This window comes from Boleophthalmus pectinirostris, unplaced genomic scaffold (genome assembly GCF_026225935.1).
Source record: "Boleophthalmus pectinirostris isolate CB_2022bp ecotype Guang Dong unplaced genomic scaffold, ASM2622593v1 HiC_scaffold_14, whole genome shotgun sequence".
NCBI lineage: Eukaryota > Metazoa > Chordata > Actinopteri > Gobiiformes > Gobiidae > Boleophthalmus > Boleophthalmus pectinirostris.
The window spans coordinates 11,035,708-11,060,914 of record NW_026571047.1 but is presented as its reverse complement, the minus strand read 5'-3'; the positions used below and the strand labels follow the sequence as shown (position 1 = coordinate 11,060,914).

Sequence of the window (25,207 nt, the reverse complement as noted above, 5' to 3'; positions counted from 1 at the left end):
TCTTCTAGGAGAAAACAAGGTAACCTCCCACCTAAAAAGCAACATAGTGCCCCTGTAATTTTCTTTTGAGATAGAAACAAGGTTCCAGATCTGTCTCATGTACAGTATACTTCCTTAACTTTATCAAAACAGACTTAGTAGTAGTAGTTATCTGTGCGTAATTAGTTACGGAGCTCACAAACAGCCCATGATGGCACTGACAGCAGGAGGACTGGCGAGCGTCACATCTCCTCTGGGTGAGACTCCCACGGACAGGAAGTGACGTGTGAAAACAACAGAACAGACGATTCAACAGGCCTTTGAGCCAGCTGCCCATACACCAGCACTGTCCCTGTCACACGCTCCACTCGGACACTCGCTCAAATAAAAGCTCAAATTTTCTGATCTGCTTGGCTTCCATTGTAATCGAGGGTGTCCAATTCAGAAATGAGTGTTAATGAATGCAATGACAATGATGCTTTTCAGAATGAGCAGCCAGTTTAATTATGCAGCGACAGTGTCAATGGGTAAAAGAAAGCCAAGAAAACTATTCACTGAAATGATTTATCGGACACTATGCAAATTTTGAGATCTGTTTGAGTGTTTTGCTCCTCTAATAATTTTCAGGAAATTTGAGAGCAGACATCACAACACAAGCAATTGCCAAATAATGATTGGCATTTCTAACATTCATTTTATTTTATGTTTGTTCTTTAAATTTGTACTAAAGGTGTAACTTTTGTGGTGGGTAGTCTGACACCTGCTTTTCTCTATTTAGATGTTATTTCTTTGCCTGGAATGTTAGCTAGGTATACTTTACTATCTGCATTTATTCAATTACAGGGTTTATTTATTTTAAAAAGAATATTGAAAGACACACATTCTTACTGTTTGTGGGATTGCCTTGACACAGATCTAACTTGTAACTTAGCCTAGTGATGTCAACTGCTTGGTTCCATGGATAGTTAAGTTTAACTGGAAACTGTGGAACATTTCAGGCAAACTAATAACATCTAGAGAAAGAAGGCATTATACCTTTACCCTTTACATTTAAAGGTCTTATATTACACAAATTTATAATAATAATGAATAATCTTATCTCTCGTGCAGAATTGTCCGTGTCTACCGGGGAAAGAAGACATTCGGATTCACACTTCGAGGCCACGCTCCTGTTTCCATCGATTCTGTCATCCCAGGTACTGTCGCCGTCCCGTCTGCCCACCTCAATACCGTCTGACCCAAAAATGGTCTTTTGTCGGCGCACAGGTTCATTGTGGGAAATGCGGTAAAATCTGCAAAATGTACTAATATGGATGTGTCTGACTCACCAGTTATAAGGGGACCACTCAACACGGCAAGCTCAGGAGAGACACTTTCAGTCAATAGATCTGCTTTAAAATGTAGACCCTTTGTACAAGTGTTACATAAAATATTCTTGTTTTGGTACATTCCGTTCAATGACAGGGCAACAATGGTACAATAGCTATGAGTCAATTCTTCTCTTTGTTAGCTGTAGTGACAGGCAGGACAATGTAAAGAAAACAGATGACGCAACTGGATAAGTATTCAATATTATAGAACATTTTTTTGGTTCTTTTTTAATTGGGAGCACACACAGCAAGGAGGTCGTCCATTTAATCCACATGCCCTGTCGACACATCCAAGCTTCCTCTCAGAGTCCAAAGATATATATATATATAAAGGTTAATTAGGGTCCCGCCGTGAATGAGTGTGAATGAACAGTTACATGTACTGGATTTTTCTAGAAAATCGACCTCAAGGCCATATGTAGTAGTTGCTGTGGTAGCCTTAGCATGTTGTTCCAGATCCAAATAGAACATCTTGGTCACATTGATGTGAAATGTGCCATTCTTGTTGTGTTGATGTTATGATTGTTAAGGTATTAATGGATACTAAAAACAAAAGTACTGAATCGAGATACTCACTGGAACAAGTATCGGGCAAATTGGGTTCTGAATAGTTTTAGAACAGGAGTCTCCAGCCTTTTTCCTCTGGTGAGCTACTTTTACAAAATAAAAATGCCAGAGAGCTACTAGTTTTAGCAGTCACAAGAAATTTAGTAAATATAAGAGCCATGTCCTGAGGTACAGTTAGATGCCTATAAAACATAAACCATTATCATTATTTTATTACTGCAAAAAGTTAGGCATCAAAATGATATATGTACAAAAGTAAAAGGCATTTAATAAATCAAATTTGACTTACTCAGCACAATACATATAATTCAGAAATACCTTGGCGAGCTACTTGGAAGGGAAGCTACCCGTAGCTCCCGAACTACAGGATGGAGACCCCTGTTTTAGCATAATCTTGATGACACCACATAGTAATAATTAAGAAAGAGGTACTATTATTTTGTATTCACATTTCCAGTCTGTTTATTTAAAAAAAAAATTCAAAGACATTTTGACTGTCTTGGAAATTTGGATACTAAGAAATTCGTATCGATGATAATTTACTCTTTGTTTAGACTATAGAATGTCATTTTCAACATTAAATCACAGTATACTTTCTTTTATCTTACATGTGGCTTTATATCTATGTAATTCTTCCGTTCTAAGTTCTATAGTGATCCACGTTTGTGTACTAGTCTATGTGCTCTTATACTTGTTCTGATACAGCTCAAGATCATTCTAAAGCTATTCAGGAAAGATTGTCATGTAATGTAACTTTTTTTGTATTGATACTTGATCAAATAAGTATCTAGTTTCGATACTAGCTTTAGTATCAAAAGGATCTGATTTTTGATACTTTTGGAGTTGTTTGTACTGTGAGTTTAACAGAACAGAGCATGTCTATTTTTTCTTTCTTTTTTTTCTTTCGTTGATGCCCAGTTTGGCTACGAATGAGAAATCACATGTTTTCATTGGCAAATTAATCACTACTGAATTCTGAACAGATTTTTGCTCATGACTACAATATTAGCTGTCAACCGCCTAGTGCGCTTCTAGCTATCTGTGTTCCACTTCACTGACTATGTTTATATGACTTTTTTCCACCAGTAGTGCTATTTGTAAAGTACATTAATTATGTATTGACATTATGGTAGTCCTTATAACGTTTGATTTTCATCTAGATATGAAATAAGGAATTGATTGAACTAATTGCATTGTGTAGAAATGATTACAGCTTAATTTTGGTGTGGGCTGTAAACTTTAAAGCGTTCTGCCATTAAATAAACGTAATAAAGGTTGGATTAATTATTTCAGGGTAATCTAGTGAAGTTGAGAGAATTAGCAGTTTTTTTAGGTGCGTGTTATGTTTGTGTCGGAGGATGACGCCATGGTGCCCGCCCCCTCCCTCTCCCACTCTCCCCGGCCGCTGCCTGACTCAGTGGGCCGTATGGAGGCTGTGATGGAGGCTGTGATGGAGAAGCGGGGGGCGGCTGGCATGTCTCGCGTCGTGATCTGCTCTGAGAGGGTTTAACTGCGGAGAGAGGGCAGAGATGTGCACTAGGGTTTCAAGAGTAATTGCAATCGAAATCGCAGAGTGAATGATGACATTTTGGAAGTTCTATAATTTCCTCCAGAAACAACTAAATACCCTGTCTTCCTCTACATAAAAACTGCTAATCCTTTAGTTTAGATCTGAATAGACATGTTTTGAAATGTTTTTGTATTCATTTTCAGTTCATGCTTTTGTCTGTCTTCTGGGCGCGTTTAAAAGCTGAACTTTGAACAGAATCCCTTTATTAAAACATAAATCACAAACATAATTGCAACCGCAATGCTTGTCTGAAAATTTAAATTCATTTGATATTTTTCCCAAAACGTTCAACCCTTCAGCAAAATGTAAAATGTTGTTCAATTAGTCAAGGAAAAAGGACTTCTAGTAAGAGTGTGGCAAACTGGCTCTATAAAACCCCCAAATTAGCCAACCACAAAACCATGTATTTTGTCATGTCTGTACAGTAAAGCATGTATGAAACGGTATACAGTTGGTTATCCTTCCTTAAAATATACCATTTTTACAATTATGTATTTTGAATTTATTCCATTGCAGGCATTTAAAAACAACAGCATTCTTACTGTAAATGATGTTACCTCTCCGCAGATCAGACCTGTTACCTGGCCTTGGTTGGGTCATCTGCTTGTCTCCATAGAGATAGAAGTAACACCATACCGTTGGACAATACAAGCAAAGCAATAAGATAACATTTTATATACAAATAAAATAAAAACATAACTGGAATTCTGTTTTGTTCAGTAGAGATCGGCTATTCCAGGACAAAAAATTATACTAGTGAATGTGTATGGACTTTAAAAACACAGTGGAGCACTTTCTGTATTACCGCATGACATCACAAGGTAGAGTGTTTCGTGTTTGAGAGAAGAACTCAGCCTAAATATGGAGGATTTGTGTGTTAAATGTGTTAATGAAACAAAACACAATTCCAGGTATATTTTTGATGAGGAAACAGCATTATAACAAATCATAAAATAGCATAATATAGACCCTTTAATGATAGTTATTAAAAATGTCCCTTAACTTGACAGCAAAAATCACGATGGAAAAATCAACTGAAAGACAGGTTTTTTAAGGATAAGCTAGAAACAGCTAGTGCAATATCCCGCTTAGATAGAAAGTCTGCCTTATTGTCTGTAACCAGTTTATTATGCCACATCTTTGGGCGAAAACAATGCTGAATTCAAAGTGGTTGACAGATACGGAGGCTGGTGGACAGGCTCTCTGCAGTCACCAGGATTCCACCAGGGAGTGTTTTGACAGGGCTGTGTTACGCAACAGGCTTTAGTGTCCTGCTCATCTATGCTGCTGTTGGCTCCTTCAGTGCCACAAACAGATTGACAGCATCTTATTACCAACATCTGCCTTTGCATATCTCTCTGTGTCTGTTTACACATTTTTACCTCACCAGACTTTTTGTTATTTGTATTAATGTTGTCAAAAATATGGAAAGCATATACTGATCAATATTAAAACAAGTATTTAGTTAGAATAATCTTGAGCTGTATCAGAACAAGTATAAGGCCATGTGGTAATATAAAGAAAAGTACTATGATCAAATATTGAAAATCACATTCTGTTGTCTCAAGAAAGAGTGTTTTTTTTTTTATTATCATTGTGCTATCAGAATTGGCATTGAGTATCAAGTCTATTCCTTAGTATTGAAATCAAGTTTGAAATGTTTGTATAGTGACAACATGAATATGATACGTGATCATCTGCATTGCCTGGGGAGTGATGCTAATTGGAGGCACTGCCCTGTCTGAAGCTTTGTTATGCACGTTAGGCTTCAGTAAGAACAGGGGTGGGTTAATTTAAGTTTTTCTTCTTCCCACTTCTTTTTCGAGAAATGTGCTTTTCTGTTGTTTACAATTTATATGTAGTATGTGTATGATTATTGTTTCTCCCTTGGCACAAACTCCATTAAAAAAACAATGAATCAATCATTCTGAACTAACGAAGGTTGATAAAAATGTGTTGTTTAAATCCATCTTGTATTTTTTCATGATCTAAACTTATGCTATCATGCTGTGTTTACTAATGTGTCTATTCTGTCGTAGATATACATGCAAAACCCCTCAGCGTGATGTAACAGCTTATTTGTCACCTTTGTCTTTCAGATAGTCCTGCCGAAGAGTGTGGACTGAAACCTGGCGACAAAATCTTGTTTCTCAATGGGCTCGACATGAGGTGTGTTCCTGTTGGATAATGACAAATAATACACTAATATGAGGAAATAAAGCCAGTACTTAAAAGGCTGTGTGGGCAGAGACACTTCATCACATTTAGGTTGAAAAATAGCAGCGACTGAAGCACTTAATCCATCGAAACAAAAGATTATTTTTTTTACTTGGTGCATCTTGTCACTTGGGAGAAGAAATGTGTGATCTGTGACTAAAAACTAAAACTGTCTGTTTAAAAATGCATTAACACATCATAACTGTCTATGTTTCCTGCACTTAAATTTTAAGAATTTCCTGTACTCTTAAGCGTCATTAAGGAAAAGATACATTTTGAGATTCTGCAAATTTTACACTGGATGCGCTTCCGGTGACTATAATATTGACCCGATTTCAAATAGCTACCCTCTCATTGATTATCAACTTTTCCAGACATTTGGGGCTTACCTAAAACAACAAAATTTATCAAATTGAAGTAATAAGTGGTTGAATTTGGTTGATTTTAAACTTTTCTGGTGGAGAGTCCGTTACCTGCTTGTTTTTATGGATATGCCATTGCTCTGCCTGGAATGTTCCACAGTATGATATTAAACAGCTCTACCTTACATTTGTTCAATTATAGGTGGATTTAAAGCTCAAATATACCTAGAAAAAGAGGCATTCTGACTGTGAACAGGGTCGCCTCTCCACAGATCTGATCTGTAACTTGGTCTGATTTGGTCTCCATGAAGATAGAATCATACTGTGAAACATTCCAGACAAGGCAATAATATCTTCTTGGAGAAAAGCACTTGACGGACTCTCCATCAGAAAAGTTACACAATGCACCTTTAAAGATGAAATGGATAAGTTTAGCCTTCTTATTTGACAACAATTGCATAAGAAAAACTTTGTAACTTCAGTCACTGACTTCTCAACTTTCCGACCTTTCACGATTTTAAAAGATGTAGGAGCATCGTGGATGAAACTGAACTGTGCTTATAAAATCAAATATATTACATAATTCGTTCCATCCGGTGTAGCAAATACTGTGAGAACAAATAGTATTACTCATGCCTCACCTTGATAGCCATATGATGTAATTTATTATGTGATTGGCGCTGCATAATTTCCCTGGGCTCACAGTGTCAGGGCAGTTGGAGGAAATTAGCGAAACATATATCAGATTAATACCAAGGTTAAAAATGTGTCCGTTATGTAATGTACTGTATATGTTTTCAACCAGGAGAGACAAAATGAGGCATTATGTATATTTGGATAGATGGGTTATACTTTGGTTGGATTCTGATTGGTAGCAATGTCAACAAAAAGGAAAGAAAGGAAAGAATGATAGCTTTTTTGATAGCTGTGAAGATGGAGAGGCTGCAGTGGCTGATGATTCTGCTGCTGTGTCACACATGGAAGAAAAGACAGTGTATTTAAATATGAAAGGATAAACAGGCTGGTAGCAATGCAAGAAACCTCTAAGATAGGTTACTGACTTTTTTCTTGCTAATGAGTACATGTTGTGTTTCTCCCCTTAGAGTGTATTGTGTAAGCAGCTCTTTGTGACAAAATCAGACTGCTGTGTGAATATTAACAATGCGCTAAAAGGTTTGTGAGAACTCGGGGCAATTTGAGTAGATTTAACTATGTTTACTTCATTACACTGTTTGAAAATCTGCGGCTTTAATTGTCCCACAACATAGAACATTGTAAGGTAAAGTACAAAGGGTAGTATTACAACATTAGATAAACTTTCAATAAATAACCTTAGTTGGACAAAAAAATTAATTAAAAATGTGACACAAATTAAATCACAAGCTATAATTTGTCCAGTAATGGCAGACAGGAGACATGGGGTGGTAAGAAAATAGGAAATTTTCTTTTCCTGGTTGAACTTATGCTTTTGCTTTATTTAACTCATGACAATTCTGTATTGTTGTGGTTGTAGGAACTGCTCTCATGAGAAGGTGGTGTCCATGCTTCAGGGCAGTGGAGCAGCTCCCACCCTGGTCGTAGAGGAGGGGTCTATAGACTATTCACCTGAGCACATGGAGACAGAGGACACACCCAGCCCTGTGGCCACTAGCACCCTGCCACGATCCAGGTTTGTACCACCAATGTGAAGAATTAGGGCATAGTATCTCTGTTTTAAGTGAGCGTCTGACAAAAGGATTCATTCAACTACAGGTAAGATATATGGTGCGAGTATCTGTAATTGTATTCTTTCCACTGCACCATTGTTCTCGTAACACTGATAGATCACAAAGTCCCCAAAAGTCGCTGTGTCAGCTGCAGATCTTTTGTGATGCCATATTCTCTGGTGGAAAGGAATCAGATACACATTGATCAGCAGATTTTTGTTTACATAACCCTAGCTTTTTGGGACATTTTTGAGATTCATGCATTATAGCCTGGGTCCGAGAAGGTTATACAGCTTTTTTACTTTACTTTTTAAAAAACTATTTGTAACACTTAATAAAGTATGAACAAAGCCTTAATTTGAAAGAAATAGTGTATTAGGTATAATTCAGGCTTAGTAACTACTTAATCCTCCTCCTAACCCCTGAATCATTGTTGATACTTTTTTTTTCTTTGTGAATTAAGTCTTTCTTTATGCTCTATTAAGGCTGTAAATAGGGAGTTATTATAAATAATAAATAATAATAAAGCTACTATTTATAATTTTCAGATGACTTATAGTTATCGTTTCAAATTATGAAGTCAAATGTGTACATGGTTTAGAAAACACAAAAATACACATACCCTTATTGACAAATAAATAGTTAATAAGTTGATTAAAAAAAATCTTGAGTGGTTTCATATTACTGGTACTTAATTGTTATGTAACTAGTCAATGTAACCATCTTCCATCTGCTCCATAGATCTCCTGCTCTCAGCTCCTTACAGTGGGTGGCAGAGATCCTCCCTCCGAGCATCAAAGTCCACGGCCGCACCTTTAGCCAACAACTCGAACATCTTCTGACCATTCAAGAACGATACAACGTCTGCAAAGCTCTGGAGACCTTCTTCCAGCACAGGTAAGTTAAAACTACAATACTAAACACTATAACTTTTAATCACTCCTAACTGTGAACAAATTACGGCATGATGCTGCTATAACAAGCCAATTACTTAATAGCCACAGTATCTGCCCTCTTCTTCTTCCTCCAAAGTTGACAAGTAAAAAGTTTAAGAAGGAATTAACCGTTGCCGTGGAAACTGTACTTTTACAGTATACTGCGTACAGAGGAGGGCCGCAGTAGGGAGTTGTTCCACTGCAGAGGAAAGCATAGGGAATGGCAACATGAAATACAGATGAACTGGTTATGTAGGCGTCACCACTAAGCATTGATTAAATTGTGTTCCCAGGGTAAACAAGTGGCAGAATAAATATGTTGTTTTGCTGCATTTAATGAATATAAAATAGCTCTGTACAACAAACTGCTGCTTGCCTATAATTGAACAAGACCAAAGGAGTAACAGTTAGAGTTCTTTGAAGTGTTGAAAATCAGATACTAATCGATACTAAAACTACTATCGGAACTAGATATTATTTTGATGAAGTATTGATACTAAAAAAAGTCATATTCTCAGAAAGTACAATGATTTAATGTTGAAAGTTACATTCTCTAAATAAAGTGAGTGAGGATGTTTTTTATTATTATCATGGTATGTGAATCAGTATTGAGTATCCAGTGTATTTGTTAGTATCGAAATCGAGTTTGAAATTTTAGTATTGTGACACCACCAGTAACACTACATCTATTTGCTTGCAGGAATGTGGACACCTTGATAGTAGACGTGTTTCCGGTGCTGGATACTCCGGCCAAGCAGCTCATCTGGCAGTTCATTTATCAGCTCCTGACCTATGAGGAACAGGGCCGCTGCCAGACCAAGCTGTCTCGCTTCCTAGGTTTCAAGAGCAGTGGTGAGTCACTAAACACCAATCATCAAGAGAGAGTTGCAGGAGAAATAAGACCAGGCCAGAAGTCATGTGTATTTGGAAGGACACTGGAGGACATACAGTAGTTGTTCCTTTTTTAAATCGTACAAGATTTATTAGAAGAAATACTACTACTAAATAATACTATCTGTTCCGGATGCCTCCTGGGCGCCTCCCTCGGGAGGTGTTCTGGGCATGTCCCACCGGGAGGAGGCCCCGGGGAAGACCCAGGACACGCTGGAGGGACTATGTCTCTCGGCTGGCCTGGGAACGCCTCGGGGTCCCCCCGGAGGAGCTGGAGGACGTGTCTGGGGTGAAGGAAGTCTGGGAGTCCTTGCTTAGGCTGCTGCCCCCGCGACCCGGCCCCGGATAAGCGGACGAAAATGGATGGATGGATGGATGGATGGACTAAGCAAAAAATAAACCTAGTGAACCAATTCTAAAGCTTAAACTACCACTGGCACTGGCCTCATCTAACAACTGTATAAATGAAATAAACTTGAATCAGAAACCATAGTTGTAAAGCTTTAACATTGCAAAACAAGGGGCTAAAACACAGAACCATCACTCAATCATAATATTCTTTATAAAGTTGTAGCAGTGTTTTTAAATCTTTTACGAATGAATCGTGCTCTATGTAACTTTTCAGGGTAGAGGGTCTGCGATATGTCACCTAATTGTCTCCATGTTATACCCTTACTTTGAATATCTCACAGTATGGCAGTTAACATATTTATCTCTGTGAAGACAAGGAGATGACACTAGTAAGCCAAGTTACAGGTCAGATCTGTGGAAATGTGAGCCTGCTCTCCTTATGCTTGTTTATCAATGTATTATTATAACAGAATAAAGGCAAGAATAATAGGTTTAATATACCGTGGAACATTCAAAGAAATAACATTTCTACTAAGACAAGCAACACACAATGAGCAATCAGTAAAGTTACATAATGTACCTTTAAATAATTGACGGAAATGAATAGTGTTTTACAAAGCCCATCCAGGCCGCCTTTATTTGTATCACACTGTATAGCAAGTCTCCAAAGGCCACAACAAAGTAGCTCAATAAAAACACAATAACATCCCCGTAACATTTACTGCAAAACTTCTACAAAGCCCCAAATGAATCTAATATATTTTCTCCTCTGCAGCCATTTTGGATCCCGACGGACCTGAACTACACAGGAGGAGCAGCTCTATGCGCATCAGCGGCTCATCGTACCGGGGCAGTGTCCGAGAGAGGAGCTCAGACGACTGCATCATCGGCACTCACCTGGGGATGGGTATGGGACCTGCATTAACTCATATACTTTATACTACTTTATAAGAGACCAAATGACCAAAACACAGCCTTAATTTTTAATGTTAGCCAGTATTGCGCTGCCGTCTGTTGGGTTGAAATCTCTGGGCGTAAATGAAAAATGGTAATTGCAACTTTGGTTCGAATATCCCATTGAGGAGCTATTGCCAGGCTGTGTTTTTGCAATGGTCAGCACACTTGGGTACAATAGCGTTTATATTCGAATCTGTTTATTGTTAACTTCGTAGCATAATTGCCTGAGTCATTTTTCAAGTTTTTTTTTTTTTTTTTTGGTGAAGTATAAAAATAAACTACCTCAGTCAAGATGTTGATTTAGGCGGTTTGTGTTGTAAGTCTGTAAAAATCTTTCTGATTGGCCGAGAACAGAGCCAGTTACACCTACAGATGCAGCATGGTCTTGGTGGTTGTTAAAAGATGATGTTACTTCTGGGTTCAAACAGAAACTTGTTTTTGTTCCTTATTCATTAGACAAGAGACAATTACTGTTCAAAAGAAGGAATCAAATCTGTAACAAATTGACTCAAATATATAAATAATGTAGTAATCATCTAGCATTATATAGGATTACCAGTGTGTATATTTCTCACTAATTGACTGTCAGTGCTATCTAGCCTCGACCTCTCTCATACACTTTCTGTCACAGTTAAAAGCATAGATCCATGCTTATAACCTTGCTAGCTTTAAATGACTGCCATCTTTTTTTAACGGGAGATGTGTTGCTGTTCTAAAGGAGTTCATTGTAAACCTGCTGATTATTTTCAATCAGATGATGGACCTGGAAGTGACATCACACTTAACAACTCAAAAAACCCAAAAATGACTTAGCCAGTTATGCTTTGAGGCCAGAAATATGATAATGCTTGCTTTTATCCTACTCAAATAAGTGCTTTTGAGGCTCCATCGCTTTGTGCTGTTTCATCTTCTCTTTTGGAGTTGGATGAAAGACAGTACCTAGCTGTGTCATTCTTCACGCCTTATTGTGCTGTAGGAATTCATTTGGACGAGGTGGAGAGCTCAGAGGAGAGGCAGTCTGGAGACGGGACCTCCTTCCCAGAATCCCCTGACCTCAATCATGTAGGTATAAGTGCTACGGTCAGCCAATGCTTCTTGTGCTAATGTTTGAAGGTCTGCTCAGGCTAAGTCCTAGCTCAATACATTCTTGCTGTTTTGTCTCGGGTTTAAGTGAGGATGTCACCATGGATACTCTCTGGTGTACGTTTGGGGTTCTTGTGACATTTAAATTTAATCGTGTAATTGTCTGATTAAAGTTCAGCCGAGAAATTTAATTGGGATTAAAGCAGATATGAGAGGTTTTTATGTTTTTCTACTTATGACTTTGTTTGGTGTGATAAAATATGCGGTAAATGTTTATCACGGATTTAAGAGCCAAGAGGCAATTAGCTGATGAAATATGAAATGCTGAGGAATGCAGGAAGGTCTAAAGAGAGAGTTCTAAAAAGCAATCTTCACTACACAAAAATATTTGTGCATAAATTACAAAGAACAGTATTATCCTAGTATCTTTAGTTGTCAAATAATAACTATTAATAAAAAATCAATGATTTATTTGATGATAAATAATAAATTTGATGAGCTTTGGTCCTTATTTACAGTATGGTTGCTAAGTATCAGTCATGGGATTACATCTACGTATGTATCTGATGCACACGTCCAACCAAAAACTGTAAAGTTCACCAAAATTGTCCAAGTACATTTTAAAGAATTGTCTCATATGCACTTTAAGGTTATGACTTGGAACATAATTTTGGTTACTTTATTTTCTTGTCAATATACAAAATATGTAATTCACTTTGTCATAATGCCTTCTGAAATAAACTACCCCTAATCTGTAATCTAATACCACAGAACCTCTATTTTTTCTAATTATTTTAAGTCCCGCCTCCAAGATAAACAGCAAGAATTTTGAGTCATTCTTCGCAGCCTTCAAAACCAGCCTATAAGCGCTTATGCTAACAGCTCACATGCTTCCACCCTTAGATGACAGGTATTTACACTGAGCTGGAGAGCGTGTACCCGGTCAAGAAGGACTCATCTCCACTACACGGCTCCACGGGAGAGCCGGAGAGCCAGGGAGAGGGCTACAGCCGCCCTCTCTCCCCCCTCACCCTGCCCCCACTCAAGGGTACTCTGGGTATGACCAACCACCGCGCTTTTCATATACTTGTGTTGTAGAGGTAGAACAACTATTTTGCACATTTGTTAAGTGAAGTATAAAATGTGCAATGAGGTGCAGTGTGTAAAATGTTACCAGTATTTTTATGACTAAATAAGGACTATGATTTTAAGAGGCTTGCCAAGATTAGAACACAACCACAGTACAGATGGAAGACATTATTGTCATCATAAAATTGAAAGCTTCCAAATTGTCCATTACTACCTGCTTTTTTCATCTGCTACAAGAGCCCAAGAACTCTACAAAAGAAAAAGTACATTTGTGTTTGACTGATTGATAAAAAACCACTAAGATTACAAAACTTCAATCTAATAAAAAATAACACAGCCTAAGCTTAAAGTGCTGAACAACAATAATACTACCATGGTAGATAGAAAAACTGCACACTGCACCTTTACTGCATGCAGTTTTACTAATACTTTGTAAACAGAGGTGGGTAATACTCAGTTACATTTTTTAAAGAAATTGTACTTTTCGGAGTAATTTTCTTGCAACATACATACTTACTCTTCCCACTGTCAGTAAGTAAAAAGCTTACGAAATTGGCAAATTTAAATTTAATTTACAAAATTCTTCTCACACATCCAATTTCTGTCTATGAAATGATTTGAACATTTGTGTTTGTTACGCTCTTCAGATATAATGTTTTAAAAAATCCTTTGAAAATACCATATGTTTTCCATTATTTAATGTTAAATTACATTAACTTTAAATTATAAATCAGATGTTACATCCCAATAGTTGCTCTTTACTTTACTTTTACTTAAGTAGTTGCTTTCCCTTTTCCCTTCTACGTGAATAATATTATTTTGAAGTAACGTTACTCTTGTTTGAGTACAATTTTCTCTCACCTCTGTGTATTTGAATAGTAAGTTAATTATAGTAATTAATGCTGAAGAAAATGATTTACAACATTTGTTTTTGGGACAGGTGCCTTCTTAATCCAAAATGTGCCACCGGCTCTGAAAACAAACTAATTTCCTCTCCTCAGGTCGTAAGTCAGGCCTCTCCCTGTCATGGAAGGAGCCCCTCCCCTCTCAGGTGTACGGTCTGCCTCACCAGAGCAGTGTGGACTCTAACCCGTACGTGAGCCTGGAGAGCCCCCCTCCGTCGCCCCCGCACCCGGACAGCGACACAGCACCCAACACTCTCAACCGTAGAAAGAAACTCTTCACCTTCTCCAGACCCCCCCGCAGCAGGGACACTGACAAGTTCCTAGATGCCCTGAGCGAGCAGCTGGGCCACAGGGTCACGCTGGTGGATGGGGTGGAGGAGAACGACTATGAGGAGGTGAGGGGGGAGTATGTGTGATGCTAATATGTTAACTGTTAATATGAAAGCTAAACAAATTATGTCTTAGCATTAACCACTTTAGAAGTAACTATTTGCCTGAACAATTCTAGTATAGAGCACAGAGATCAAAGTGGCACTAAACACCTACACTCCAGTGCTGGGCAGCCCCTGGAGGACTAAATAAAAGAGTGAGGGGGGAGGAAGGGCGGGGTCTCGAGATATAAAGAACATTGTGATTGGTCAAACAGGTATCCACACTTCAAACTCCGCCCCTGCAGGCAAAAATGTTTGCAATCAGAAATGATGTCACCAATTACTGGAATTTATAGAGGCCACTGAAGGCAGCAAAGACTTTTGTGGTTTTTAACTAAAGCTGCAAATTTACCTTTACACTAAAGATTCCCAAAACATGACAGTAGATAATGCTATTAGAACACCATGTATCCAGTTTAGTAGCATGTGAAGAATAACGCTGTGTCATTGGGCAAGACACTACACTTACATTGCGCTAGTTACAGGCAGTAACTACCATATGTGGCAGGTGGCAAAAGGAAGGACAGCAGAGTGATTTTAAAAACTCTGATCACTCTGCTGTTGACTTGCTATGTGATTTGTTACTCCATGGGGTAGCCTATTTCTAACTTTTTGCAAACCAAATTTCTAAACAGAACATTTTGCAAAGTGGTACTAAAAAAAATTGCTGACATTGGACAATTGTGTAGTATTACAGATTTCTTAATAATTCATTCTGTGCTGTCAAATTTGTGGACTTGTGCTAAGATTTCTTTCACTCCATTTTCATCCTGATAAAGCACTGACTCTACTTCTACGAATAGCTCACATAGCGTGGTTCAGCAGTACATCTTACTTACACATGTGTTTAGATGCATTATATATATGGTGTTGTAGTGTTGGACAGATCCAATAGAGGAGCTCTAAACTGCGCTCCACTTGTGTCACACGAACAGATTTATCAAGGTGGTTGTCATGGTTTCAGAAGAAGAGGTGTTCCAGTAAGTAAATCATAACCTACACATAGAACTATTTATACCTCCATCCGCCTGAGTAGAGCAGACGCCGTGCATGAACGCTACACAGGAGTCTAGTGACTGTCAAGGTGCTTTTGTGTTTGTATAGTGTAAAAAAGAAACAAAATCGTGTTTATGGAGGTCGATCATTATAAGGAGTAACATAGGTTTGTAAATGCATGGGCAGGTTTAAAAGCAAATCGACATGTGTTGGGGTATCTTTTGATTTTTGTTGCTACTGTAGTGATGTAAAAGACGGTCTAGGGCTGCACAATATATGGATATGACAAACAAATTTGAAAAAATTCAAATGTCATTAAAAAAAATATTTAAAAAAGTTAAGAGATAAAGGTAAAGAATTTATTTTGTAATAAATTGTGTAGCCCTACATATTATTATTTCAATTTAATTTTTATTTAATTTTAAAAGTTTTTATTTGATATTTTTTGAATGCTTTGCAATATCATTAAAGGTGTGGTAGGCAGTATTCAAAAATACTTGTTACCTTGAAGAAAGAATACAGTTGAAATAATTTTTATTGTCCACAAAATGAAGATGCCTACACCAGCTTTGTGATGTAGCCATTTAAGATATTGTTTACATTTCATTTGATTAATATTACACTTTAAAAAGTGCACTAAGGCTCCAAACAAATGTCATAACAAGTTTTGTCTGTGTTCCAGATGAGTTTCCCAGAGGAGCAGGATGGGGGTTTCGTGCCTCGGCAGCTGAGCAGTGAGAGCAGTGAGGGCCACAGCAGTGGTGGTGAGGAGGCACCCTCTCCCACCTTCTCAGACGAGGGAGAGCCCATCCCCCCTCCCCCACCCAGAGCCCACCTCCCCCTCCGCCCTTCCAGTCCCTCATCCCTCCTCCCGTCCAGTTCACCGACCCCCACCCACCCGTGCGCTTCTCCCCCGACCACGTGCCCCGCAGCCGGATGCCCTTCCAGCCTCATCATCCCATCATCATCCCACCGCCCCCTCCGCCGCCCCGTACGCTGCTCTCCAGCCGCTCCCCACTCCACAAGACTGACAAGAAGCCCCGCCTCCAGCCCACCACGCGCATCTCTCAGGGACACGGCACCCTCCGCACCGCCCACCCCAACCGCTACCTCCCCCGTCAGCTGAGCCAACCCCAGCCTCTGCTCCATACCTCCACCTCTCCACAGCCCTCTCCACAGGTGCTCCGCCCCAGTCAGGTGGTGCTCCAGAGGCACCACCAGCTCCACCACCAGCACAGCTACCAGGGCGCGCTGCCCCCCTCCCTCAAAGACCACTGCACCACACAGGGGAGTCAGAACACAGGGCCCTGCTCCACCTCCACTCTGCCTGGACACAGCAAGGCCTACGAGAGCAGACAGGAGCCATCATCACAGGTAACTGGAAGTCTGTTGATACTTTGCTCATGTCATCAACATGGGGGAGTGGGGCGGGGTGATGCTAGCTGTGGGCATTCTCTGTCTAAGACTTTATTTTTATTTAATATGAGCTTTATTTCAAAACAATTTGACCAGAAAGAACTGACTACTGCAGGTAAACTGATTTGTAGTGTTAAACAAATCCCTCTCAAATCATTTTAAGCTAGTGAGGTAGAGTTAGTCGCTCTCACATTTTTATTGAAAAAGGTTTTGTTGTCATTGTAAAGTATCAATAAGCAAACTGCAGAGAAATAGAATAGCGCTTTTAGTTCTAACCGGTATTGTGCCCTCTTATTATGTGTTAGCATAGTATAAGAAACACATTAAAAAGATGTATCAAATATAAAAAGTCTTGTATAAACACTTGGCTATACATAATTAATTACTTGCAGTGTTAAAAATAGAACAGCTGTTTTAACTGTCGCATTGACAAGAGCTTCAAGAGTGCACATTGCCAAGGCGTTTAAAACCTAGCAACGAGAAAGATAAAAAGTTGGTCTAATTTTAAGGCCATCACACACTACAGGAGAATTTGCCTGATTTTGGCTGCGATTTGCTTCTCCCCGAGTTTGTGGAGGCGTGACCCAACTTTGTGTCTTCGTGTGCGATTGTAAAGCTGCTGCTTTCTTCATGTGTGTGGTGCAAATCTGAGCTGCTCTGTCAAACTATAACCACCAAACATCAGCAACTCTACGGTAACAGCCAATAAAACAGAGTGTCAGCGGCAAACGGAGTGACAGACACAGAGGTACAATATATAAACTAAGGAAATAGCAAAAATTATTATTAAACTGTAGTATTTTCATTCATGTTATCCATAGAATTTATCCTCCGCAAATAATAACACCCAGTCCACAAAACAGTGCTGGTAATTCAGTTGGAAGTATTCTTTAAAAGTAAAAAGGCGAGAGTAGTTCCTCATGTGTGTCTGTTTACATCCACACAGCGTGTGGATTGGGGTGATTAGCGATAGTGACTCCTTCCTTTGTACTTTATCACCAACCTGATGTGCTTTAAAAATCATGTATCTGAAGTATTGCACCACATCTCACAAATAATAATAACATAGTTTTGACTTGCATCTAAACTAGCAGTGCAATTCTCTGATCTTTTTGAATATTTACAAGTCTCAAAGCGAATGGTTTTACTGTAGACAGGAAACCACTGACGCACTTGCGCTCACAACTTTAAGCTTGTGGTCCACAGACATATCACACAGCAGTCTTTGCGATCGGAGATTTTAAGTCTCATAAGATTCTCCAAGTGTCTGTGGTGTACATTTTATGTCGCACTTTTAAAAAATCATTTAAGACCAAAAAATCCTGTAGTGTGTGGCAGCCTTTACACTTTTTTAACACTTTACTCTCTTATAGTCTCACTTTGCAACAATAAAAATATAACAAATCTCAACAAATGATCAGCTAATTAGTATGTTTTTGGATAGCTGCAAAAATATATTTAAAGTAACACTTCGCAACTTTCTGGAAGTGGAAGATAGACAAGTTTTATGCTTTAAATTTCATAATGTGGAATAATTAGCCAAGTAAGAGTTAGGTTTGTGGCAGTGCAGTCCCACTCACAGTAATGATACATGCTTGTCTATTTTTTTCATTGCAATAAATTTTTTTTCAAAAAATTTAATGGCGGAGCTTTCAGTGCTGTGATAATTTAGCTGTTAGCAAAGATGTTTGTTCAAGTAAACCAAAATGAGCTATTGACAAAAACATCTTGCTTTTCTTCTAACATCTGTAAAACTACAAATTTGAAATAGCAGTAATTTGTTACATATTTTCAGGTGCATTTGGAACTTGGAACACCATCTGGATACATTTTTTATGTAAAGCATTTTATAAACATGCTAGAAAGTTTGCTCAAATCCCATTTCAATCTTCCCCCAGGCTCCTCCACCTCCTCCTCCCCCACTGCCCCCTCCGTGTGAGCCCCCACCCCTGCCGGCTCCGGGACAGGCCTCGGACCCCAACCACATGAGCGTGAAGAGGCTGCGCTGGGAGCAGGTGGAGAACTCCGAGGGCACCATCTGGGGACAGGTGAGTATCCATGGCAACACTGGCTTCTTATATGTACACCAAAAATGTGCTTGTCATGTAAACAGTTAGACCTGATAATCAGATTTCTTTTATCTCCATAGAAATGATTTTGCCTGGAATGTTCCACAGTATTGTATTAAACTTATCTAGGCCAAATTACAGATCAGATCTACAGAGAGGTGACTCCACTCACAGTAAGAATGTCGGTTTTATTTATTTAAGTGCAATTTTTGAGCAATAAAAACACCTTAAACTGAATACATGCAAGATAGATTAGTTTAACACCATGCTGTAAATGATTCCAGGCAAGTAATTACATCTCCATGTTGACAAAGTTGCATAGTGCATCTTTAATATTCATCGTACTTTGTCTTCCAAATACTGTACAACCGTTACTCTGAAAATCCACGATTAACTGGCAATGTCACCAGGTGTTTTATGATCAGATTTCTCTGATCACACCAAAAATCAGATCTTCTTAGGGTTATCTGATTACCCCGTTATCCTATTTCTACAGGCCATGTAAATGTACCATCTGACTTAAAAAAAACACACATCCAGTTATGAACGCGTAGCAGCCTTACCTGTGAATCTCACCACCCGGACTGTGACTTTTCACGCTCCTCCCACATCTCCACAGAGCAACTCATCCACCATGTCGCCACGGCAATGAGTCACGTTTCTGGTGTCGAGATATATTGATTTTTTTTTTTTTTTACTAATACTCACTGTAGTCCACTATGTTTTAGACAGCCAGACTTCTATGTGTTTTATTATAAATGTGCATTTTGTTTCCATGCAGCTCGGAGAAGATTCAGAGTATGACAAGCTGACAGATATGGTGAAATACTTGGACCTTGATCTCCATTTCGGGACACAGCGGCGATGCAGTAAGTTGTGAATTCTTTTTTTTTTTCCATTTGTCTGCTGCTGCTTTTTCATCAACCATCATATTTATATGTACAATTCATTTCAAGCTTTTATTTGTTTACTATATTATAGGACAGGGAGGGGAAAAGTAGCTTAAACCACAATGTATAAAATAATAATTAAAATTTATTGCATTCTTACTTAGTGCTTTATTGCTATAACTGGAGGAACCATGATTTATGCAATTTTATGTTGACAAGTAAAAACATTTTTAGTTCTGATGCCCACAGAAAAGTCTAGCTGGAAACATACTTGATGGTACAAGTAAAGTAACCTTGATATTTATTATACAAAAGAATGAAAATTAGAGTGAGACTAAACACCTACACCTTTCCCACACACATTGCAAATAGAACTACAAATTTACCTGGTTTGACCTAAAACTGACAACAAACTATGGACCAGGAAACTTGGACAATACTATTTACACCATATACACTGTTAAGTAAAATCCAAATCCACTTTATTTATAGCACACTTTACAAACTATCCAATCCAATCCAATCCACTTTATTTCTATAGCACATTTCACAAACAAACTGTTTCCAAAGTGCTGCACAAATACATAAAAAATAACAACAATAAGATGATAAAGTAATACTAGTCTTAAAATAATAAAACCAGTAAAATAAAAATAAAAACTAAATCATAGAATAGAAATAAATAAACCAATAAATAAATTAAATCAGTAAAACCAATAAAAACACATAAAAATAATAAAAGACACAGAGGACCACACAACTCACGCGGTGTTAAAAGCCAGAGAATAAAAGTGGGTCTTCAGACGAGATTTAAAACTCTCAAACTAAGTTGTTTCCAAAGTACTTCACAGAGATCATAAACAGAAAACAACAAAAGGTATCATTGCTAAAAATGTTATCAAAAAAGTTGATTAAGGGTTTAGTTCTGCTTTAATAATGATAGAAAGTAAGTTAATAAATTAAGTAGTTTGTTAGTCGGGTTGTAACAAAGTACACTGAAGTACAGATTGAAGTTTGTGTATACTGACTTGTCTTGTTGATGCATTCACAGTTGTCTTTGTCCACTGTATCATCTTCTCTCCGTACGGCACCACCCCCTCACCACAGCACAGTCCAAACGGCTGGTTGTTAGCCTGTGTGTGTAGCTGATAGTTCCCTGGTGCCCGGAGAGCCCATGTTAAACTCTTGTTAAAATGCTCAGTCTCCCCTCCAGAACCAGCTTTCACACCTGACAACTTTAAGAAGAAAGATGTGGTGGAGATCCTGTCCCATAAGAAAGCCTACAACGCATGTGAGTATCTGAACTACGGTCTGTGTACTGCAGAGCAACAAAAGGAAAATGTTTTAAAGGAAGACAGTTCCTTCTATCCATTTTAGAAGAACAATGAAATTCATGAGACTAATGGTGCGTTCACATTTGCACACACTACATATAAATTAAAACTTAATCCAGAACTAAACCTGGATTAGACCAGAATTAAACCAAGACTACAACAGGATCAAACCAAGTCTACACACAAGTATAAGGCAAATAGGGTTCTGATAAATATGAATAAAACAAGTTCCATCAGAGATAGCAACCTGGTCCCCCATGAGGCATCGGTGGGGGCAGTTCATCACCACGGAAGCCAGTTTATGAGGATCCCAGCCCATACCCCGGTTATGTCTGTTTCAATTTGTGTGATGATTGGGTGAATATTTTAGCGCACAGATTTAGATTTATGACATTTGTTAGCCCACAGGTTCAGAAATTGCACAAATTGCCTATCTTTATAATGGTGTGACCTTTCAATTGACCCATGTGACCTCAAATGACCTCGGATCGTCATAAAAAATTTTTGCGGCATCGGCCACGGGGGCTTGACCCACGGACTAAATTTGGTGACAGTCGGTCCATAAATGGCGGAATTATCACAGGTGGACAGACACACACACACAGACACAGAGGATGAATACAAAACCTGGTCAACCCTTCGGGGACCAGGTAATAACTATAACAAATCAGGTTTACATACAATGAAATGATAATGTAGTTGTTATAGTTAAGTATTTTTGTACAGTAAAATATAAGTAGGCGTATATACATTAGAAACGAGGTGCATTCATTATGAAATACATTTGAAATGGATGTCCATAAGCAAATGAATGGCTGTATAAATTCTTAGCACTTTCAGGTTGATAATAGTTTCTGAATGACAGATGAAACCTCTCCATTTTCAAAACATAGATAGATATTTGTCAGATACAATGTTAAAAAGATTATTTCCTTTTCTACCATGGGGGATTACAATAGCTATTTAGATGATAAAACAGCTACAACAAATGTGTATGTAGGTTTTGTCTTATAAGCAGTACCCACATGGTCATTTTGAATAGCTTCCAACATATTACTCAAAGATTAGTCATACTGTACAATTCTGTTTTAACACCAACACAAAGGGAAAGCTAAATAAAAAAGGCACGAATGGACAGTCACCACAGAGCAGAACAGTTTGTCTCTGGTACGTTCTGCTCAGAGTATAAATTCTATGTAAAGTGAATTACTTTATGAAAAGGCCTGATTTTCTGCAAACTCTAAAAATGACTCGACACATTACAAAAACAATGGCATTCAGTAAACTTTTGTCTATTTCTGCATGTTTGAGCAATATTTTTAATGGCTTATTTTTAAGACACCATTTTCATGATCAACAGTTTTCACCGCCGCCACCATAAGGCCACTTTTATTTTCTTCATCTGTGATATGTGTAGGATTTGGCAGTGTCACAAAGTCATTTTGGTAGAAATGGGAAAAAAAATCTGTTGCTTTTTAGAATGATCTGCAGCTATCCATAGGAGAGAACTGACACATACAAAGCTCTTTGTTGTGATGACATTTGCAGCGCCATCTGCTTCCATTGAGCACTACAGTTTTCTAATGTGGAAGTCAGCGAACTTGTTTCTTTTATTAAGTCATTTTAAGAGGAATATTATGATTGAAAATGTCCAAATGATAACATAATGATCCACAGGTCTCAGAGATAATAACTATATAGCAGACACAAGCACAATGTCTTCATTAATTAAGTATGAAATACAATATGAAGTGATGAACCCAAAACTAAATGTAGAAATGTGGTATAAGTTTTCCAGTTCCCACACGATCATTTTCAACAGCTTCTGATATATTACTTATGATTAATCATAGTGTAAAATTTGATTTGAACACAAATTATAAACCAGATAAACATCACATCACGTAATAACATCCCCACACTGGAGAACATTTCGTCTCTTGTACGTTCTGCTCTGACACATGTAAATTCTGCAGCCATCCTGATCGCCCACCTGAAGCTGTCCCCAGAGGAGCTCAGAGACGTCCTGATGAACATGTCCACCGATCGCCTGGAGCCTGCCCACATCAAACAACTGCTGCTGTATGCGCCAGACCAGGACGAGGTCAGCCTGTACCAGCAGTACGACCAGGACCCTGGCAAGCTCAGCCCTCCTGACCACTTCATCTACCAGGTACTGTGTGCACGCCTACAGGGGTGTGCAGTACTGGATATTATTGTTGTAAGAATATATTACACTCTAATTATACTAGGGATGCCTCAGTCTAGATAGAGAAGGTAACTAAATCAGAAATTCATTATGGATGTTTTTATGCCGCTGAAAAACATGTGTCCTTACTTTGAGCTTGCCTCTCCATAAACCTGACTCATATTTGGCCTGGAGCAGGGCTTCTTCCTGCTTGTTTCAATGGAAGTGGGGCTGGCTTTAATCTTCCACAGGCATAAAACTCATCTGTCTCCATGGAGAATGTTTCCACCTCTACTAAAGGGTCACTGAAGTGCAATACAATTATTTTTTCTGAGTTTGAACTTAAAGTTATAAAAGCATAACTTACAGTTACATAACATATTTATTATAAGTTATGTTTGTTCTAATGGAAAACAATGTATACTTTTAGTCTCTGCACTTGTGTTGGTTCACATGGGTACTGACAGATACTTCAATCCAAACTATCGCTACTGGAACTGAAAAAGTTGGACTGGAGCATATACAAATATTTTTTTCTCATATTATACAGCTATAAAGATAAGTAACTTTTCTGATGGAGGGTCGATCATCTCCTTTTTTCATAAAAATGTCATTGCTTTACCTGGTATGTTCCACTGTATGGTACTGAACTTTAATCTTTCGTTTATTCAAGCATCTCATTGTCTAAAATATGTGGTTTAGAGGAGACAACTGCTTGGATATTGTGATGTTTTATGCCATTTTGTGAAGCATTCCAGGCTAAACGTCATCATCATGGAGACAGTTTAAGACTCTCTATCTAAAAACTTACATAGTGCCCCCTTTAATAAGATTTAAATAATCTTAAAAGTCCTATATTACGCAAAATTTACTTCTGTGAGCTTTAAGCCATATTAGAATACTGTTACCTCCTCAAAACATACCCAGAGTTGTGTTTTGTTTCATTCATGTTTGAGTAAAAACACAATGGAGCACTTCCTGTAATACCACATGACATCACAAGGTTTGTCTGAGAGAGGAACTCATCCTAATATGCAGAATTTGCGTTAAATGTGTGAATGAAACAAAACTCCAGGTATGTTGTACGTTTTGATGAGAAAACAGAATTGTATCATAGATCAAAAAACGCACAACATGAACCTTTAAACAATATTATTTTCACCTAAATTCCTTGTTCAGACTCTAACCTTAATGTTGATTATGTGTGGTTCAGATGCTGAGGGTCCCTGAGTACAAAACTCGTCTGAGAAGTCTGCACTTTAAGACCACCCTACAGGAGAAGATGGAGGAGATGAAGGTGGCTTTTGATTATGTCTTCAAGGCTTCAGTGGAGCTCAGGAGCAGCAAGAAACTGGCCAAGATCCTCGAGGTAACACTCACTCAACACTAACCAATAATGAATCCATTTAATGATTACTTTTAACAATATGCTTTTTTCTGCAGTTTGTTCTTGCCATGGGGAATTATCTAAACAACGGGCAGCCCAAGAGCAACAGAACCACTAGTTTTAAAATCAACTTTCTAACTGAGGTAAGACCATGTTCTAAGTTTCATTTGACTTGGTTTTAATTTGAACGATGTCTCAATCCCTCCTTATCCTCTGGCAGCTGAGCACGACCAAAACTGTGGATGGGAAATCCACCTTCCTCCACATTTTGGCCAAGTCCTTGTGCCAGCACTTTCCTGAGCTGCTCAACTTTTCCAGAGACCTGACCACCGTGCCTCTGGCTGCTAAGGGTATGTGTGGATGTGTGGATGAGTGTCTGGAGGGTCTGGGCAGCAGATATGAACTACAGAATAGAGAGAATACAAAAACAGATTTTTCGCATGCAAGATTATTTAAATATTGTAGGTAATAAAACAATTGTTTTGCCCCAGTATAGATATATTGTAAAAGGTCT

The 25,207-nt window shown here is 38.4% G+C and overlaps 1 protein-coding gene across 1 annotated transcript in view; it reads left to right on the top strand.

Moving 5' to 3' along the window:
* The window catches only part of grid2ipb (glutamate receptor, ionotropic, delta 2 (Grid2) interacting protein, b), a 47,040-nt gene that overhangs the window by 18,568 nt on the left and 3,265 nt on the right, over positions 1–25,207 (top strand). Inside the window, 18 exon segments of the mRNA XM_055150255.1 lie at positions 1,090–1,175; positions 5,586–5,655; positions 7,579–7,734; positions 8,513–8,668; positions 9,407–9,558; positions 10,724–10,855; positions 11,882–11,967; positions 12,892–13,045; positions 14,079–14,377; positions 16,092–16,241; positions 16,244–16,783; positions 18,724–18,873; positions 19,676–19,763; positions 20,998–21,075; positions 23,095–23,291; positions 24,520–24,675; positions 24,750–24,836; positions 24,914–25,043. Coding sequence (XP_055006230.1) covers positions 1,090–1,175; positions 5,586–5,655; positions 7,579–7,734; positions 8,513–8,668; positions 9,407–9,558; positions 10,724–10,855; positions 11,882–11,967; positions 12,892–13,045; positions 14,079–14,377; positions 16,092–16,241; positions 16,244–16,783; positions 18,724–18,873; positions 19,676–19,763; positions 20,998–21,075; positions 23,095–23,291; positions 24,520–24,675; positions 24,750–24,836; positions 24,914–25,043 — 2,867 coding nt within the window.